The sequence below is a fragment of the Canis lupus genome, chromosome 9 (genome assembly GCF_011100685.1).
Source record: "Canis lupus familiaris isolate Mischka breed German Shepherd chromosome 9, alternate assembly UU_Cfam_GSD_1.0, whole genome shotgun sequence".
NCBI classification, from domain to species: Eukaryota; Metazoa; Chordata; class Mammalia; order Carnivora; family Canidae; genus Canis; species Canis lupus.
In genome coordinates, this window is record NC_049230.1 from 47,373,314 (window position 1) to 47,394,641 (window position 21,328).

The 21,328-nt window shown below is 40.9% G+C and overlaps 1 protein-coding gene across 1 annotated transcript in view; it reads right to left on the reverse strand.

Annotated features, from left to right (window-relative positions):
• TRPV1 (transient receptor potential cation channel subfamily V member 1) overlaps window positions 1–21,328 on the reverse strand; it is a 28,360-nt gene that overhangs the window by 1,432 nt on the left and 5,600 nt on the right. The window contains exons 7-14 of the mRNA NM_001003970.1: window positions 19,092–19,250; window positions 17,747–17,842; window positions 16,206–16,276; window positions 11,193–11,358; window positions 10,688–10,754; window positions 7,367–7,689; window positions 5,796–5,923; window positions 5,121–5,236 (exon numbers count right to left, since the gene is read on the reverse strand). Of these exons, the coding sequence (NP_001003970.1) occupies window positions 5,121–5,236; window positions 5,796–5,923; window positions 7,367–7,689; window positions 10,688–10,754; window positions 11,193–11,358; window positions 16,206–16,276; window positions 17,747–17,842; window positions 19,092–19,250 (1,126 nt within the window). The remainder of the gene's footprint in view (window positions 1–5,120; window positions 5,237–5,795; window positions 5,924–7,366; window positions 7,690–10,687; window positions 10,755–11,192; window positions 11,359–16,205; window positions 16,277–17,746; window positions 17,843–19,091; window positions 19,251–21,328) is intronic.

A 21,328-nucleotide genomic window follows, 5' to 3' on the forward strand; every position in this document is an offset into this window, starting at 1 on the left:
TAACTGTTTCTTCCTTGGCCTGTCTCTCATGAATTCCTTCACTCTTTTTCAATCATACACATGGTGTGGGTGGGAGAGTTCCTTGTTATCTGAATTATATGACTAGTCATTACTAAGGTGTCCACTGTTACAAAGTTGTACAAAAAACAAAATCCTCAGGAAATACTCACTAATTAATTATAAATGTAAAATCATGGAACCTCATGATTAGACATCTCCTACATCAACCCACATAACATGAATGTGTGTATCTCTGCTACTTGGTCAATATACTTATTATTATCACAGTGAATGTGCAATGTTATAAACAGCCAACAATGTCATACAAACACAATGCAAATCAACTGCAAAGTAAAACAGCAAATCTTTAAATGATGTGAAGTTTCATGAAATCAGTAAGAAAGATGTTGGAAAACTGCTCAAATTATAGGCAAAGCCATCTCTGAGTGGCTCTGTAGCAAAGTTAGATCAGTAACAATTGAAGAGATAAGAAGTATCATGACGTGACACAGGAAGTGCTTTCAATGAAACTCGTGGGAAAATTATAGGATTACAGGAGGCTCTTGATAAAATAGATTTCTACTTCCAGCCCTGATGGAGTATCTAATATTGGGTGACCCACTATGCTCTAAACAACCATAAAACAGGACAAAATATATGCAGTAAATGTTTTCAGGCATAGGACACAGACTAAAAACTGCAATTGCTGAAAGAAGCGAAATTCACAAAGTGAGCCCCATGATTGCCCTGATGCTTTGCTTAAGGAAAATTTCTGAGTATGCTGTAGTAAGCTGGAGTACAAGCAGAGCATGGCAGTGCCTCTGAGCTAAGGAAGGAGAGATCAGAATTTTGGGTAGCTGAAACAACTAGAATCTGTGAGACAGGCACAGAAGAGGAAGAAGAAAGTGGGATGGAGGTCTAGAAGTCTCTGGGCTTGGGGCTTGACTATACTTGCACAATGTGAGACTGCATAAGGCTTATCAGACTGTGGCCACTATAGGGATAAAGGTTAGATAGAAACCCTAGAAGCTGAGCAGTACTGAGTGGAGAGACCTCCTTACCTTTTCTCTACTCTGAGGATCAGGCTAAAAATACCAGAAATGCCCTACTTACTCTATGTACCTATAGTAAGGTCTATGAGGGACCCACCCCAACAAAGCCTAAAATCAAGCCCTGAAAAGATCCTTAGTGGAAACAGTTTAGAGGTTGAGTCCCAAAAGTTTTATGGAATTGGCAAATACTTTGGCATTTCACATATCTACCATAATAAAGTTTAAAACTAAGCCTATACAAGTTTAGAGTGATTAATCAATAATTGAACTGCCAACTAAAAAATTCAATCCAGGATATCTACAACATATTATCCACAATGCCCAGTATACAATTAAAAGTTACTAGACATGCAAAGAAACAGAGAAATGTAACTCACAATAAGAGAGGAGGAAAAGCAGTCAATAGAAACTGTCCCCAAGATGGCCAGATGTTGGATTTAGCAGAAATTTAAATCAGCTATTATCAACATGTTAAAAAAAAAAAAGGAAAATAGGATCTTGATGAGAGCACAGCTAGAGAATCTCAGTAAAGAAATGAAAACTATAAAAAAAAATAGGAATTCAAAAACCAAATAGTATAATACTTGAAATGGAATAGTCACTAGATGAGCTTAATAATAGTTTGGAGATGGCTAAGGATAGGATCAGTGAACTTGAAGACAAAACAAAAAATTACCAAATTTGAGAAACAGAGAGAAAAAAAATCAAGGAAAAATAAACAAAGCCCCAGAAACCTGTGGGACAATATCAAATGATCTAAAATACACGTAGGGGCACCTGGGTGGCTCAGTCAGTTGAGCACCCACCTCTTGATTTTGGCTAAGGTCACAATCTTGGGGTCCTGGGATCGAGCTCTGCATCAGCCTTCATGCTCAGCAGGGAGTCTGCTTGAGGATTCTCTCTCTCCTTCTGCCCCTCCCCTGCTTGCTCTCACTCTCTCTCAAATAAACAAATAAAGTTTAAATAAAATAAATAAAATAAAATACATGTGACTGGAGTCCCAAAAAAAAGAAGATAGGGAGAATAAAACAAAATATATAGTTCCCCAATTTGATGAAACATTGATATACAGATCTAAGAATCTAAGGCAAACCCTAAACAGGATAAAACCAAGAAAACCAAACCTAAGTACATTTTAGACTGCTGAAAAACAAAAATGAAGAGAATATTTTGAAAGCAGCCAGAGAAAAAAAGATAAATTACATACAGGAATTCAAATAATAGGCACCATTTCATCCATTCAAAAACAATGGCGGCCAGAAGATAATGGGAAAAAATAGTGTTGGAAAATTTTCTTTAAAAGAAAAAAAAAAATCGGGATCCCTGGGTGGCGCAGCGGTTTGGCGCCTGCCTTTGGCCCAGGGCGCGATCCTGGAGACCCGGGATCGAATCCCACGTCGGGCTCCCGGTGCATGGAGCCTGCTTCTCCCTCTGCCTGTGTCTCTGCCTCTCTCTCTCTCTCTGTGACTATCATAAATAAATAAAAATTAAAAAAAAAAGAAAAAAAAATCTGTTAACCCAGAATTCTTTATTCAGTGAAAATATCCTTCAAACATGAGAATGAAATTTACATTTTCAGGTAAATAGAAGCTGGCATCAAACTGATTGACAGTGATAGAAATTAGATAAGTAGTTACCCAGGATGAAGAAGGTGAAACTGATTGCAAGAAGGCATTAGAGTACTTTGTGGCACAACGGAAATGTTCTATATCTTGAGTGGGGTGGTGGTTGCCTGAGTGCACATTTGCCAAAACTAACCAAACTATACATTTAAAATGTGTGCATTTTGTTGTATGTAAATTATCCATCAATAAACTATTAAGTTTATAAAACATTAAAAAAATGAGTTTCTCTAAGAAGCAATATCAAATGTGAAAGATGCAGTATTATGCTATCAGGCAGGTTGATCTGAAAAATTGTGCCCCTTCCCCCACCCTACCAAAAAAAAAAAAAATCCCAAACTGTCAACACCTGATTCATTCTCTATTCAAGAATTAGTAACATCAGCAAAATGGTAAAGTAGGTCACTCCCAAAACCTAGGCCTCAACAAAAACATCCAAAAAACAGAAACTTTGAAACCAATGTTGTTTCAACTCTGGGAAATAGTCCAACGTTTATAGCAACCAAGCAAATGCTGAATCATTTTTAAAAATCAATGTAAAAGTGATAAGGAACTGAAACTATAGAACTCTTACCAAAAAACATAGGAGAAAACTTTCAAGATATTGAATTTGGTGATAATTTCTTAAATGTTACACCAAAAGAATAAGCAACAAAAGGAAAGAATAGATAAATTGAGCTTCATCAAAATAAAAACTTTCACATCAAAGGACAAGTCACAGAATAGAAGAAAACACTGGCAGATGATATACCTGATAGAGGATTAATATCCAGAATGTATAAAGAACTTTTATAACTCAACAACAGGAACAAAAGAAGTATTTAAATGAGCAGAGAGCTCAAATAGACATTTCTCCAAGGAATATTTATAATGACAAATGAGCATATGAAAAAATGTTCAAAATCATTACTCATTAGGGAAATGAAAATCAAAGACACAATGAGATACTGATTCACATCCATTAGGATGGCTAAAACAACTACCACCACTGCAACAAAAACCCAGAAAATAGCAAGTGTTGGTGAGGATGTGGAACCCTCATGTATTGCTGGTAGGAATATGCAGTAATGTAGCTGCTTTAGAAAACAGTTTGGCAGTTCCTTAAAAAGTTAAACATAGAATTGCCATATGACTCAGCAGTTTCATTTCTATCCCAAAAAACTGAAGAAGGGCACTTGGGTGGCTCAGTCAGATAAATATCTGACTCTTGATTTCAGCTCAGGTCATGACATCAGGGTCATGAGATTGAGCCCCACACCGTCAGGCTCCATGCTGGGTGTAGAACCTGCTTAAGATTTTCTCCCTCTGCCCCACCTCACCTCTGCCTCTCTATGAATAAATAAATAGTTTAAAAAAGAACTTAAGGAAAAAAGTCAAACAGAATCTTGTACATCAATGTTTATAGCATTATTCATAATATCCAAAAAGGTGGACACAATCCTAATGTTGATTGAACAGATGAAATGGATAAATAAAATATGATATATACCTACAATGGAATATTTTTGAGCCAGACATAAAAGGTGTGGTTCCATTTATGTGAGGTATTTATCCTAGGCAAACTCACAGAGACAGAAAGTAGAATAGAAGTTACCAGAGGCTGGAGGAGGGAGAAATAGGAGCAATTGTTCAATAGGTACAGAGTTTCTGTTTGAAATATTGAAAATGTTTTGGAAATAGTAGCGAAGGTTGCATAGTATTGTGGATGTAATTAATACCAATGAATTGTACACTTAAAAATAGTTAAAATGGCAACTTTTGTATTGTATATATTTTAGCACCATTTTCTAAAAGCTAAAAAGAAATAATTAGTGCAGAATTATAATTACAACTCAAAATGTATTCAATTCAAACTAGGTTTGCTTCATTTTTAAGTAAATGTTCTCAATTACACCTTTAATTTAACATGTACTACTAGATGTTTACCATTAACTAATAAAGGACCTTTTTTCTGGTAGTGATTTTCTGCAGAGCATTTCTGCTTTATGATATACTCGTTACTCTTCCCATTCTTCCTCTGCCAGCTGGATGCATTCATGGAAGGTGAGATTTTGCCAATACCTGCTTGTGTCCATAAGCCTCACAGAACTGAATGTAGACACTGAGTATGAGGAATGGGAAGAGGAGACAGGGCAGCCCACAACGAGGCCAGCTGTCTCAGATGGCTGTATATGAGATGGACTGCTTCCACTGGGGCACTTGAGGACAGATGCCTGGACCAGGGTGTTGGCGGAGCTGGTGAACATGGGCATGTGGCAGTTAGCTGTACAGAAATGTGTGAGAGTACACAAGAATGCCTGTGATTGAGTGTGTGCAGGTGGTTGGCCCTCTTCCAGCATCCAGGCTATGGGGTGAAGAAGTCCAGCAAGGAGCAAGGAATCCCAAGGCTTTACCTGCCCAACATCAGGCCACCTCCATGCCACATCACCCTTCCCTCACACCTCACCTCTGCCTGACCGCAGGGAGAAGCTCAGGGTGCGCTTGATGCCCTCACAGTTCCCAGGGTCTTCATTGATGATACCTACATTGGTGTTCCAAGTGGTCCAGTTGACCTCATCCACCCTGCAGGGCAAGGAGACAAGGGAGCTGATGGCTTAAAAGCCATGCCTAGCTTCCCACATTGAGGGCTTGGTGCCACAAGTCAATCCCAAAAAGCCCATAGACCAGGATGGGGAGACATAGCTGATAGAGGGAGGGTTGTGAGGGTCCTGCATTCTGGACACCACCCTCAAAGCTGTGTTCTCTGACCACATCATAAGGCCCAGGGACTTTAAATGCTGTATTCTTGGTTCTGACCCTGATCACTAGATGACCCCTTTTGGACACCTCATTTTCCAGTAGGTTTCCTATGCCCACATTAAGTCCTTGATGCCTGCAGCTGAGCCTCAGGGTAGTCCCTGTACCTACCTACAGCTGACTTGGGAGAGTCCCCTATGTTCATGACTCATCCCAGGAGGCCCTTAGGCAGGTTTCTGTATCCACAGCTAACTCCAGGTGAGTTCCCTATGCCCCCCAAAGTCCCAGAATGTCCTCTGTACCCATAGCTGGCTCTGGGTAGATCCCTGATACCCATAGCTAAGCTCCTGAGCTCCCTTAGCTTGATTTCCTGCCTGGGCATTACCTGAAACACCACCTGTAGTCATCCTTGCCGTCAGGTGTATACCCCACCTGCAACAGCTTGCCTGAGCGGAAGGCCTTCCTCATACACTTAAGGAAGCTCTTCTCCGTGTCCAGGATGGTGATAGCTCTCTGTGAGAGGGCAGAGAGACAGAGGGCTTAGTCAGGGGCTGCCCTTGGCTGCCAGCAGGGCTTCCAAGATCAGCCTCTCCAGAGTTTCTCCCAGCCCCAGTGCCCCCAAGTTGGACCTCTAGCACCTTCTACATCAGGCTTGTTTTCCAGCAAGTACACTGTAGCCCAGCAGGTATACACTCCAAGCTCAGCCCATCCAGCCCAGACCTGCCCAGGCACTGCTGGTGCCTGCCAGGTTGGGTTGGGGCAGGGCCTCCCATGAGTGATGTGGAGTGTCCAGCCCCAGACTCTTCCCTGAAGTGCCCACAGAGGGGCAGATAGTATAGTTGTTAAGAGCAGGATCACAAATGGGACTACTTGGCTTGAATCCTGATTGTGCTACTTCCTGCAGATAGTCCCCAACTTAAAATGGTTCAACTTAATGATTTTCATTTTTACGATCGTGCAAAAGTAATATGTGTTCAGCAGAAACCATACTTCAAGATTTGAGTGTGGATCTTTTCCCAGGATAGCAAAATATGGTACAATCCTATTGCATGACTGGACTGGGAACTCCCAGTTCAGTCATGCGATCACAAGGTTCAACAACCAGTACACTTAGAACCACTCTGTACCCATACAACCATTCTGTTTTTCACTTTTATTATAGTATTCAACACATTTCTTGATTATAAATCCAATACCTTATTATAAATAGGCTTTGTGTTAGATGATTTTGCCTAACTGTAGGCTAATGTTAATATTCTAAGCACATTTAAAGTAGGCTGGGCTATGTTGTGATATTCAGGAGGTTCAGTGTATTGAATATATTTTTAAATTACAGTGGTTTATTGGGATGTAATCCCACTGTAAATTGAGGAAGATCTGTAGTTAACTTGAACATATACCTAACATCTCTACACATCAGTGCCTTTATTTAAAAAATGAGAATAGTAATGGTAGCCACTTGATAGCATTGTTGTGAGAATTAAATGAGAGCATTAAAACACTTAGAACAATACCGTGTATAGAGTTAATGTTACTTAATAAGAATGATAATTTTATTACTGTGCTAGTAATAAAAGGTAGATGTGGACTAGATGGCTAAAAATGCAGCTGTTAGGACTCATCCCATTTTAGCTTCTCCCCCTAAGTCTGGTCTCTGGTGTCCATTCTAGACCAAGCTCCTGTGAGGTGCGTACCACATGGGGCTGAGCCCTCCATCTCCTGCCCCTGGGGACTGCCCAGCCACAGTAAACACAATGTCTATGAACACTAATTGATGATGCTTGGGAGGGAAACACTGCAGGAGAGATCAGAAGGAAGTCAACTAGGGGAGATGCTGCTGCTTGATCCCCCAGGACTGACTGTGCTCTCTGCCCTTCCTCAAACCCTATAGGGTTTCATATACCCAGCTGTGTTAAGCAGCAGACACAGCAGTAGACATCCTCTTGCTACACTTACCTGTAGTTTCCATATGTTCTTGCTCTCCTGTGCGATCTTGTTGACAGTCTCACCCATGAGGGCAATGAGCATGTTGAGTAGAAGGATATAGGTGAGAATCACGTAGGCCAGCAATAGGATGATGAAGACAGCCTTGAAGTCATAGTTCTCGGTGAACTCCAGGTCGCCCATACCGATGGTAAACTTGAAGAGCTCGAGACACGTGGAGTACAGGCTATTGTAGGAGCTGTCAGGTGGCCGGCAGCCAGGCCCTCGCCACCTATGCAATGTGGACTCAGTCGGCACAGAGTTATTCTTCCCATCCTCAATCAGCGTCACCACCGCTATAGGGCATGGGGAGGGAAAAGTGCAGCTGGATGGAAGCCAAGACCGATCCCCCAGCAGACACACCACCATATCCCTTGATGGGTCTCCAGCAGGGATGCTGCTTGGCCATATGGCATCTTTGTGTGGATTTAGAAAGAGAAAAACAGCTCTCTTCTCCAGAACTATCAGGAAATTGCCATATTATAGTTGACCTTTGAACAACATGGGTTTGAACTGCATGAGTCCACTTATATACAGGTTTTATTCAAAAAATACCATATAGTGTTTTTGATTCAAAAAAATACCGTAACTATTTTCTGTATGATTTTATTAATAACATTTTCTCTAGCTTATTTTATTATAAGAATACAGTATATAATACACCTAACATATAAAAACATGTGTTAATCAACTGTTTATATTCTTGGTAAGGCTTCTGATCAACAATGGGCTATTACTAAAGTTTTGGGGGAGTCAAAAGTTATTTACAGATTTTTGATTGTGCAAGAGATTGATGTTCCTAATCTCCATGGTGTTCAAGGGACAACTATACTGTTTTGTTACAATAAGAACTTTATTGTAATCTGCTAGGAAAAAAAACTGTTAAAATAAATATGCAAATCTATATATACAATGTGAATAGAGTCATCTTTGTGCAGCACATGACCTGCCTAACTTTATATATCAGTCCCGAATCCACACCCAGCTTCTCAATCATAATCTTTCTGAATGTGCCCCTTAGAAGATGACCCAGAGTCAGCCCCATTCTAGAACGATGGGGACTAAGCAGCTCAGAACAGAATGGCCTCTTGCTGTGTGCTACACTTTTCTTTGGGAAATAGAATCTGGGGCCTAAGAGCTTTTGTAGCAGTTATGCCCCACGGTTACTTCATATCCAGTATCCATTAACCTACATGCCAAGTCCCTTCCGTGGGTACTGATAGACCAAAGCCTTCAGACCAGGTGCCAGAGCCCACACACATCTCTATCAGTCAAAGCTGTCCATAACTCTGAGACAGAGATTCCAAAACAGGCTGTGGGGTGGGGACAGGGGAGGGTCTATGTGAACCATGTAAGTGCAGGACTCAGATGAGGATCAAAGCAGAACCAGGTGCCCAGAAATGCTGTGAATATGTCAGAAGGACACAGGAGCCAGCTTGAAGAGGCTCCCAAAGATGATTATTCAGACAATCTCAGCATCAAGATAGATGGTGATGGTAAAAATTACAACCTATTTAACAAAGTGAGAATCCATGAAAAATGAAACAAAACCAGAAAAGAATCTGTGAGGGCATGATGAAATAAATAACAAATGCATGTAGAATGGAAAACTCTTCCCTACAATAGAATGCTAGCTAATAAATGTAGAAGGAATGACAGAGTTAGAAAATCATCATCTGGCAACTATTAGAATTAAGTGATTCAGGTGAGAATCATCAGTGGATTCTAACACTACCAGTTAAAAGTCTGATGAGAAACAGGATATTTACCTAGTCCCAAAGCACCTCCTTACAAATTACTTATTGATTCCAAAGGGAAAGATAATTACTTTACAGGAATCTAGCAGACCCATCAAAACCAAGTAATTAAAGTAATTAAACGTAACGTCACTAGAGATGGGCTAAACAAATGTGGGACTCCTGATACAATGCACTGAGGAAGACACATATTCCTTGATATTTGAATAAAAAATGCACAACTGAATCTAATTGTGAGGAAGCATCAGACAAACCCAAATTGAGAAACACTGTAAAAACTAACTTTTACTTATCAAAAATCTAAGGTCACAAAAGACAAGGAAAGACTGAGGAGCCACTTCAGATTAAAGGTAACTAAAGAGACATGACAACTGAATGTAGTGCATGATCTGGAATTCTCACTTCTGTAAAGGATATTATTAGGACAATTGGTGAAATTTGATAAGGCTGGTAGATTAGTTTATACTATTGTATTGATGGTTATTTCCTTATTTTGATCATTATACATTGTTTATGTAAGAAAATCTTATTGTTTTTAGGAAATGCAGGCTTTATCCAATAGTAAAGGGCTGATCATGTCTGCAGCTCACTTTTTTTTTTTAGCGTGGTGGTGGTGATGGTGTGTGTACATGTGTGTGCATGTGTAGCAGAAAGAGGAAGTAATTTTTAAATGTAAAATTTGGGGAACTGGGTAGTAAGTACAGAAAAGTTATTTGTACTATTCTTGCAACTTTTGTGAAAATATGAAATAATGTCAAAATAAAAAGTTAAAAGGGAAACTTGGATGGCTCAGTCAGTTAAGTGCCAATTCTTGATTTTTGCTCAAGTCACGATCTGCGGATCATGAGGTCAAGCTCTGTGCTGGACTTAAAACCTGCTTAAGATTCTCTCTCTCAAATGAGTGGGAAATATCAGTGAGGGTAACAGAACATGAGAGACTCCTAACTCTGGGAAACAAACAAGGGGTGGTGGAAAGGGAGGTGGGAGGAGGGTTAGAGTGACTGGGTGACAGGCACTGAGGGGGGCACTTGACGGGATGAGCACTGGGTGTTATGCTATATGTTGGCAAATCGAACTCCAATAAAAAAGTATATACAAAAAAAATATTCTCTCTCTCCCTTTCCCTCTGCCCCTCCCCTGGTCATTCTCTCTCTCTCTCTCTCTTTCTCTCTCTCTCTCTCTCTTAAAATAAAATAAAATAAAATGTTAAAAAAAAAACTAAGCCAAAATGTAGCTATACTACATTTTGTAGTAGTAGTAGCTATACTACTACATTATACAAGCAGAACTTCATACCTCTAAAATTTCTTTTTTTTTTTTAATTTTTTTTTTATTTATACCTCTAAAATTTCTTACAATATTTTATGAATTGCATTTCCAGGTTTCCTGACCATTTCTGTGTTCTCTATTTTCCAGCTCTGTCACCTGCAGATACATAATCCCAGGGGGCCTCTCCCCACCCAGCCCCTGCAGAGTCCTCAGGAAACTGAGGTGAATAGGAGCTCTGCCCACCACCAGCCCTGAGCAAGCCCATTACCTGTGGAAAACCCGAACAAGAAAACAAGGTAGACAAACATGAAGCGACACAAGTCTCTCAGGATCATCTGCAGGAGAGAGCAGACTTGTCAGAACCCCAGTCCAGTCCTAGGCAAGGCCAAGGGGAGGGTCAGGACTATGTAATCCTGGTTGTTTATCTTGAGCCCAAGTGGACTAGAGAACATGCAGGAGGGTTTGGTTTGGTGGTTCTCAGTTCTGGTGTCATGGGGAAATCATCTACACCTCCCCACTCCTTGGCCTTTGTTCTAGTGGGAGAGAGGTCCTGGTATATAGAGGAGTCAGGTTTCAAAGGAGCCCCAAACCTGGGTCAGGGCCAGGTTGCCTGATTCTTGAGGAATTAGCTGGGAAATTGGGTCCTGAGCTAAACCAGAACCTTCCCAGATATTGTAATATCCACAGAGGGTGGACAGAGTTTGTAGACCATGTCCCACATGCCCATGGTATAAACTGACTCTGTGGAGAACTACCTGGACACCGACACCCACCTTCTCAATCATAACAGCATAGATGCCCATCTGCTGGAAGCCGCGGGTGTAGTAGAGCATGTTGGTCCAGCCCATGGCCAGGGAGAACACCATAGAGGCCACGTACTCCTTGTGGTGGCAGAAGTACAGCACCACGGTCCCCAGCATGAACAGTGACTGCACAAAACTGAAGGTGGAGGGATAGGAAGCTTCATCTACAAGCACCGAGGAGGCCTGATCCCTCAGAAGCACAGACCACAGGCTGTGGCACAAGCTAGGGTTGGTTGTCCTGTCTCCTTTAGCCCATGATTCTCAGTAGGAACAACATCTTCTCCAAGGGGGCAAAACTTGGTTAGGGGGTGCAGAATCTTATTCTCTTTTTGTAGAAAGCACAAATATTAATACAGTACATAGACAACTATACTGTATATTTGTGGTATTAGATTTCATGAAAGGGGCAATTAGGAAAAAACATCTAAAAAGGCAATAATGAAGAAAGAATAAGAAACAATTCTTAGCAGTGAGGAAGGACAGGCCATGCTCTCCTGAAAAATCACAGGTAGAGTCTGCTGGTCACACCCTCAAACTCAGAAGCAGAGCCAGGCAAGATGTCCCTCAGCAAGTTGGTTGCCCAGGTAGGATCCATGGATAAGGCAGAGTAAATCTGATGATCCTATGACAGAGTCTGCCTAGTGGTACCTTCACATATTCATCCCAGGTCTCCCTGTTCATCATGGCCTCCTCCTGAAAGTTCCCCCACCTACATTTATACTGTAGACTACACCAACCACCTCAATTCCCATTTATGTGAGAGAACCCACCAAAAAACTACCACTGTGCTGATGTGAGTCAGGAAACTGGTGTCAGGAGACTGTCTCATCAATTGGAATTCTGCTGCAAAAGAAAACTATTCCCCTGTATTTGCAGGACCTTGGCCAAAATAATAACTAACCCTAGTTGAAACAGGTAAAGAGTTGTCCTGGGTGGTAAATGGAGCCCCCACATATGAATTTGGTGAGCAGTGGACAAATGAAAACTGACTTAGCAGACCCAACAAAACCAAATCCAAATATATATTGGGGAAAGCTGAGAATCAACTGATTTAATCAAGGAATCTCAAAAGGCTTAGGGACCTCTGGAGAATAGATGAGGAGACCTAAAATAAAGAAGAGGGGAGGTTTGTCTCTGAAGAATATAAAAGAAGACTGTTCGACCCATTTTCATCAGACAGTGAAAGCATTGGCATTTTACCAAAAGCAGGAGGCAATATGATTTTTATATTATATAGATTATAGAAAGCCCTCTATTCTACTCAGTTCTCAGAACTGTGGCACCAGATTTCTTCCCTCCAGGTAGAAGATTGAAAAGATGCAATTTACTAACTAGATATTCCCCAATAACATGAGAGACTTGTAACTCTGGGAAATGAACTAGGGGGGGGTGAAAGGGAAGGTGGGCGGGGGGTGGGGGTGACTGGGTGACGGGCACTGAGGGGGGTACTTGATGGGATGAGCACTGGGTGTTATTCTATATGGTGGCAAATTGAACACCAATAAAAAATAAATTTATATTAAAAAAAGATATTCCCCAATAAATAGCTTACCTAGACTAGTTTAGAGTGTAGCTCAAAATTGATAAGCCCCATTCATACATTGAGAGCTTCCAATGAGTTTTTTAGTTTTCCACTTTTACTCATGACCAGATATCAAAAATCTCCAGATATCCTCGAACATGAAAGATAGGGCAAAACAAGAAAATGGGAAACAACAACTTGGAGAAAATAAAACCTATGCAAAAAGAAGAAAAATTTACCAAAAGCTGTTTCAACAGTATTAGAAAGACAAAAGAAGATATTCATCAATGAAATAAGAGTAAAATGCTTAGAAACAAGAATGGAATGCTCCTTAGAAATAAAGAACAAAGAATTTTTAAAAAGAGCATTTAGAAATTAAAACCTTTATATAAAAATAATAAACTCAATGGAAGGATTGGTAATTAAAGTTGATTTGAACCTCCCAGAAAGAAAAGCCAAAGATAAAGAGATAAAACACAAGTGAGAAAATATAAGAACTGGTTCAGACTAGGTCTGGAGGTTCAATATACATATCATAGGGTTCCAGGAGAGAGATCAAAAATAAAAGACATAAATTTCCAGACTGAAAGAGTGCACTATGTGTCCAGAACATTGAGTAAAAAAATCCACATCAAGACACACCTTTAAGTTTCAGAACACTAGAAACAAACAGAAGATACTATAGATCTACAAAAGGAAAAACCAAGCCAGGTCTTAAAAGATGATCCAGAATCAGAATGGTTTTGAACTTGTCATCTATAATACTTGAAGAAAGGAAACAATGGAAAGATATCTTCAAATTTTTAGAAGAATTTTATACCCAACCAAGCTAGCAATCAAACATGAAGGTATAATAGAATATTTTCAGACATTCCAGATTTAAAATAAATTTTATTCCCTTCCTCTCTATTATGTGTCTTCTCTCTTTGGCTTAGGATGCCTTCTCCCAAAACAACGGAGTTAATCAGTAAAGAGGAAGACATAGAGTTCAGATCAGGAGAGAAGTGAAAGGGATCTCGAGGTGCTAGTGAACAGTAAACACCTTGAATGTACATGTGGGAGCAATGGGACTCAAGAACCAGGTATGATGAAAGCTGTCATCACTGTGCTCTCCATAATGAGACCATCTTTTTCACCAGAGGACAATATAAAGGATGTGCTCAAATAAAACAAGGAAATCAAGAAAGAGACAGGAAGTTTAACCCAGGAGGATAGCAGTGAGCATCCCAAGGCTGGTGGCAAATAGGAGTCCCAGGATGACAGCTAAGCAGCAGGCCCAGAGAGAAACCATCCCAATTAGAAAGAGAGGACAACACTCTGGGAGGAATTTCTTCAAGAAAAAAAAAGGAGCAAGGGATTCCAATTACATAATTTATGTGACCAATTTTGAGAAAAAATTGTACTGAGAGGCTTCAAGATGTGTGGGATAAGTTAATAGTTGATACAAAGAAAACTAAACAAGTGAAAACAAGACAGTTACCAACTTTAGGAGAAACGGGGGAAAAGGTATGGTATATTATGAAGCTCAACTGTGAATACCACTTGTAGAGATATAATAACATAGATTACTCAATACCCAGTAAAACAAAAATTACTAAAAACAATATTGGACAGCTAGAGGAATGGAAGCAAAAGGCAAGGAAGTATAAGGATGCTAAATCCTCATCTACTGAGTGAGTAAACATCAGAAAAAAGAGTTACAAGAATGAAAAGTGATTGTCTCTGGGAATGAGGAATGCAAGGAATGGGAAGAGTTAAGATGAGGAACTCATACACTGGCTGTAAGCTTTTCAGTAGTCTTCAATGTTTCCCTATGTGCTACCCTACGTGGGTAGCTTTGAAAAAATAAAATAAACTTCTAACCTGCCTACAAATGATCTTCTTCAGAATAGAATCAAAGTTATTGGCACAATCCTATGTACAACAATATTGCTTCCCCTAGTAAAGCAAACCAGCATTGCACTAACCACCCTGCCCTTTTGGGTTAAGATGTGAGTATCTCAGAGAAAGACAAGTACCATATGATTTTTCTCATATGTGGAATTAAAGAAACAAAATAGATGAACATAGGGGAAGGGAAGGAAAAATAAAATAAGATGAAATCAGAGAGGAAGACAAACCATAAGAAACTCTTAACTATAGGAAACAAACTGAGGGTTGCTGGAGGAGAGGTGGGTAGAGGGATGGGGTAATTGGGTGATGGGCATTAAGGAGGGCATTTGATCTAATGAGCACTGAGTGCTATATGCAACTGATGAATCACTAAATTCTACTGAAGCTAATAAAAAACAAAACAAAAGTGTAAGCATCTCAAGATTATGGTAAAATGATGGGGTTTGTGAGTCCTAGGGACAAGCTAGCAACAACTGGATGAGAAATCAACTTCTTGCATTTGCAGAATAAAGGAATTATTGCATTATCAGGAATAAAGGAATATTGCATTATCAGGAATAAAGAGAGAGGCCTCAGGAATGAGGAAAAATGGGGCGCCTGGGTGGTCAACAGTTGAGCATCTGCCTTTGGCTCAGAGTGTGGTCCTGGGGTCCCGGGATCGAGTCCCACATTGGGCTCCCTGTGGGAAGCTTGCTTCTCCTTCTGCCTGTGTCTCTGCCTCTTTCTCTGTGTCTCTCGTGGATAGATAAATACAACATCTTAAAAAGGGGGGGCACTGGAGATCAGAGTAAAGTCCATAGAAGAGATCCCAGGAGATGAACCCATCCCCTTCTGAAGGCACTCTTTGTATCCTGGGTCCTCCAAGGAAACTTCATAAGGTTCCAGCTTATTTTGTGAAGGAAAGAGGTTCTCAGTGACATCCACATTGTTTTATAGCTATGCTTTTGCTTATCTGTCTCCCCCTAAAGCAGCATACCTCCCCAAGTGGAGGGCATTTGGCAATATCTGGATACAGGGAATATTTGGCTGTCAGGGACAGGGAGAGTTCTACTGGCATCTGGGATGGAGAGGCCAGGGATGCTGCTAAACATTCTAAAATGCATAGGACAGCCCCCACAATAAAGAATCATCTAGTCCAAAATTACCATAGTGCTGAGGCTGAGAAACCCTGTTCTAAAGATTGGAAATTCCTTGAAGACAGGAATCATATCTAGTTCATCTCAGTATCCCAGTGCCAACTCAGTGAATGCCAAATGGTTAGATGAGTGGATGAAAGAAAATGAACAAGGCTTTTCAGGCTATAACTCAGAATGTAAAGCACATGAACTCATGTCTGTCATTCACTGGCACCTGATGCATAGCTGATATAAGGTAGAGCCTCAGTATTCACCAGTCAACACACATTTACTGAGGGCCTTCCATCATTCATCCAACATGTTTGTGAGGTCCTACTATGTTCCAAGCTCAGCATATGTGAAAGGATGGGTGAGAACTGATGGCTATAATCTTAGGACTGGGCCAAAAGATGCTGTCTGCTATTGAGGCATAAGAGTCAAAGTGTCACTTACAAAAGCATCTCACTGTAGCTGTCCACAAACAAGGTCTTCAGCGATGGCCGCCTCTGCAGGAAATATTGAATCTGCAGGTAAATAGAGAGTGTAAGATCCCAGGAAAGTCTAAATGGTGAGCATTTGCAATGTTTCCTTAATGGCCTACAATGGAACACAGGAGTGCATCAAAGCAGAGATTCTGAAGAGGGGAGGACAGTGAGGCTAATGGGGTAATGTCATGTAACTCAGGAGAGATATTTTAAAATAGAGAATGGAATTACAACTATACCTAGAAATAAAGACAGGAGGGAAATTCACCAAAATATCATTAATTGCTGCATTTGAATAATGAGATTGAGAGTTTTCTTCTTTTTAATATGTGCATTTTTTCCTAATTTTCTTTAATAACTATGCATTATAGTAAAAATTCTTTAATCAGCCTCCATTGAACTATGTCACCAGAATAGCCAACGCTCTCCACTCCCTAAAAACATTCCAACTGACGCCCACAATGAGTGCTGGTGGCTAGGAGATCCTTTCCAAGACACACCCACACGCTCTACTTCTTCCCCCCAGGTTAATACTAGTTGCCAAGAGAGCTTTTTGTCCACTGCACTTGCTACTGTGGCTTTGTATTTTAGTATAATATAAAATATGAGTACAAAATAACAACAGTAGTTTCTGTGAAGACAGAGTGATTTGGAAAGACTCCTTAATGGTGAATCACTAAGAAAAATTTGGTGTACCTTAGATCAAAAAGATTACGGGGGGAAAAATCACAATAATCTCCAATTATTTATAACAGTGTAACGTGTAACAGTGGCCCTAATTTCAAAGAAAAGACTATTCACATGTTAGAATTGCCAAGGAATATGCACATATTTTCAGGCAAAATAAACTGATGCCAGTATATGTTAGATTTCTTTCATTATTTTGAACTTTACATATTGTTTTGATTAATTGGATAACTACCTGTCATGATCCTGTCACTTAAGAGCTGACAACTACAGTTGACCCTTGAACAACATGGTTTTGAACTGCTAAGGACACTTATATGCAGTTTTTTTTTTTCAATAAATATAGTATAGTGCTGTAAATCTATTTTCTCTTATGATTTTTTCTTATGATTTTAATAACATTTTCTTTTCACTAGCTTCTTTAATTGTAAGAATATAATATATAACATATCATACAAAATATGTGTTAATTGACTATATTACTGGTAAGGTTTCTGGTCAACTGTGGGCTATTAGTATTAAATTGGGGGGAGGTCAAAAGTTATATGCAGATTTTTTATCGTGGGGAGAGCTGAACTCCTGCAATGTTCAAGGGTCAACTGTGCATTCAACGAGGAGTCCTGACTATCTTCCAACAAGACTACCCTGGGCCTGCAGGAACCCATGGGGTAGACCCTCAGTCCCCAGTCATAAATGCCTGGAGGGCTCTCATTTTCACCTGTGTATCTCTCTCACGAATTAAAGAGTGAGTGAGCAACAAGTGAGTCTCTTGGCTTTTTGCTTTGGTGATAATGGAAATTCAGTGTGGGAAGGAATGCTTACCCCTCGGAAAAAAAAGTAGACTCCCCCTAATACAGAAAGAATCTCTCCGGTGACTCGGAAATAGTCTCCAACAGTGTGTTTCAGCTTATAGGGAGGCTGCAAGGTGCAGAGAGGTTAGAGACTCCATTCACTCATTCATTTACTCAACAAACATTTACCAAGCCCTGTGATTAAGAGTCAGCCCCTGCCCAAGAGGCTAGCCTTGTTCAAGAGATAGGCATAATTAAAGACAGTGCATCATTGGGGACACCTGCAAGGAGGCCCCTCTGTGGGACCAGATTCCCAAAGTGGTAGCCTCTAGGTGCCAAGCAGACTATCCTTACAGTGCTGTGTTGCCTCCCAGACAATGTCCTCAGCCTGGAGCTCTTCTGAGAAGAGGCTGATGGCAGAGGTGGAAGCAGTCTTATAGACCCAATGCCATATGCTTCCTGTTTCTCCCACAGCCAGGGTGAACCCCTGTCAAGGTTTTCCATTGATGGTGGAAGATGAGATGTCCCATATACATGTCATCCTTGTGTCTCAGACACTTTTCTAGGGCAAGTTTCCTTTCTGCTTGTCACTGACGTTTTAAACACTGCTTCGCTAGCTTGTCTTAATCAGCGTGTTTCTCTTTCCTCATAAAATGAAATTATTAAGAGGCCTTATGAGGTCAAGAGAAGTCAGGTTTCACCTAACTGGGAAGTGGAATTTTAAATCAATTTTATAAGCAAGAAGTCCTGTGTATAAAGGCAGCAAATTAAGTGCTTGGGTATTGAATGGAAAGGATTCAATTCAGTAACTCAAAGGAGTCCATGGCTCCTGGCAGAGGAAGAAGTCTGGTCTTAGGCTGATTTGATGGTGGCCCAGGACCTGGCACAGAAGATGTGCTCAAAAGTATATGTCCAGGGAATGAACAATGAGCAAGTGAGTGAACAAAAGTGGGATGGCAATGGGCTGGCAAGTGAGTGGGTCAGTGGGATGGCAATGGGCTCAGGGCTCATGCCAGCCCATGACCTTGCAGACAGCCAACTCAGGGAAGAGTTGCTTCTGGAGCCCTAATTCTTTCATCTTTCTAACCTGTTATCCCTCCTCTGCCACTAGGGGCCTCGGAGACCATCCATTCAGCCTCAGCCAACCAGGATGCTAAAGGAGGGACCGAGAAGGGGGAGGGGAGTGTTGCCAGGACAGCCTGAGAGATGGAGGGCTGAGCACAGGGACATAAGGAGCTCCAGATGATCCTTCCATCTTTCCAGCATGCTAGGAAGGAGTCCAGGGTCTGGCCTGGGCCTGGGTCATAGGGGGGTCTTATAAGAATGTCCATCTCTCTCCCCACTCCCTTGTCTTGAGGCTGAGCCTCAGGCCGCACCAAGCCATCCACAGGCCTGTAGTAGGCTGCTGTAGTGAAGATGATCATATACAAGCAGTAGATGAAGAAGTTGAAGTAGAAGATGCGCTTGACAAATCTGTCCCACTTATCCTGCAGGAGTCGGTTCAGTGGTTCCACCAAAAGCATGTCATGGCGATTCTAAGGGGAGCAGAAAGAGGTGAGGCTCACTCCCCAGCCAGATACCACAAAAATCTCATATCCAAGAGACTTCCGTTAAAGTTCCAGTATCCCTAAGATGGATGAGCCAAAATCAGGTCATCCTAACCTTTGTAGGCCATTGAGCCCAACCCCCAGCCCAAGCTTAAGTTTCCTCAACAAGGTCCCTGTTCAGTGTTTTCTTCAATATCTTTGGGGATAGGAAATTCCTTGCTGACTCGAGCAGCCTGCAGAGAAACACTGTCAGGAAGATTTATTCTCTAGAGTCATGTTGGTCTTCTCTGCTTTCTACCAGTTGTCCCAGTTCTGTACTCAGGGACCCCAGTACTGCATGTTCACCCAAGAGACCCTTCAGAGTTATGAAGATGGCAGCCATGGCCCCAGAGCCCTCTCCTCTCTAGTTCAAACACCCGAGCCTTTTTAGAGCCATTTCCTACACGGGCTAGTCCTCTGGGAACATTTGCATCCAAGATTCTGAGTCCAAGGTCCTGATTCAGCATGGCCTCCCAGGTGGAGGCTGACAGGGTAGAGCAAAGCAGGCCAGGCCTCTATGTCCTCTGGACTTTGCCCCTGTAAACACAGCCCCTACCCTGTGAGCTGTGGCAGCCCCTCATCATTGACAGCATAGACTCTAGCCCCCAGGTTTGCCTCAGGGGCAGGTATCAGCTCAGCAAGGACAGACAGGGAAGTTGTGGCAGGACATACTTTACATTAAGTGGCTCTGGGACCCTCATTTGGAAACAAAATAATTAAGTAAGATGCCAACCTCACACCTACACAAAAATAAATTCTAGATAAGTTAAGGAGCCAAACATAAAATAACTACAAAGGAGCTAAACAAAAATATTGCAGGATATGTGTATGTATAATCTTGAAGTGGAAGAGACCGTGCAAAGCAAGATACAAGTCACAGAAGCTACAAATGAAAAAGACTAATTTGACTCTCAAAATGAAAATCTTTTATAAGCAAATGATGTCTTATATGAAGCTAGAAGCCAAGAGACAGCCTGGAAGAAAATAAAATATTTTTAACATAAGCAATAGAGAAAGGATCAATTCATTCTATGGCAAGTGCACCTGCAAACCAAAAGGAATGGGCCCACAGTCCAGTAGAAGAGATGGCCAAGGACAATGAACAGGAAATCTACCAAAGGAATATGAATGGTCAGATAACTATACTAAAAATTATCTACCTCACATTAGTCAAGAAAATGAGAATTAAGACATCAATAAGATAGCATTTTTGCCCCCAAAAACTTAAATCAGTTTTTGAGAAGATATTGATAATATCCTGGTTGGCAAGGACATGGGTAGATGTATACCCACTGCTAGTGGGCAAGTGAACTGATGCAGTCTTTCTGGAGGACAACTTGGCAGCACCTATTATAATATTAAAACATACATATTTCTTCAATTTAGCAATTCCAATTCTAGGCATCCTAGAAAAATTCCCAAACCATGCCAAGTGTCCTGCAGCATTGTAGTAGCAAAAAACTGGAAATAACTCAAATATCCTCCAATGGAAATTTATTCCTCACCCCTACTCTGGAACACTATACAGCCAGGTTTTTTTTTTTTTTTTTTAATGAAGCAGGCCCATATGAACTCATATAAAATGATCTACAAGACACACCATTAAATGAAAAAATTGATTGTTCCACATTTTGTATAGTATGATCCCATTTAATGTAAACAAAATGAAGCTACATGCTTTTATATGGTATAAAAAGAAAATTATTTTTGTCTACCTGAAATATTTATGTTTTTATGAGAAAATCACCCTACATTATTTGTATGATGAAGGAAAACATTCAGTGGGAATAAACAGGGAGATGAGGCATCAGAGCCTAGGCCCCAGGCAACAGATTATCACTGATGAAAGGATAGACAAAGCTAGGGTAGGCACAGCAAATATCATTCTCAATGGGGAAGCACTGGGAGCCTTTCCCCTAAGATCAGGAACAAGACAGGGATGTCCACTCTCACCACTGCTATTCAACATAGTACTGGAAGTCCTAGCCTCAGCAATCAGACAACAAAAAGACATTAAAGGCATTCAA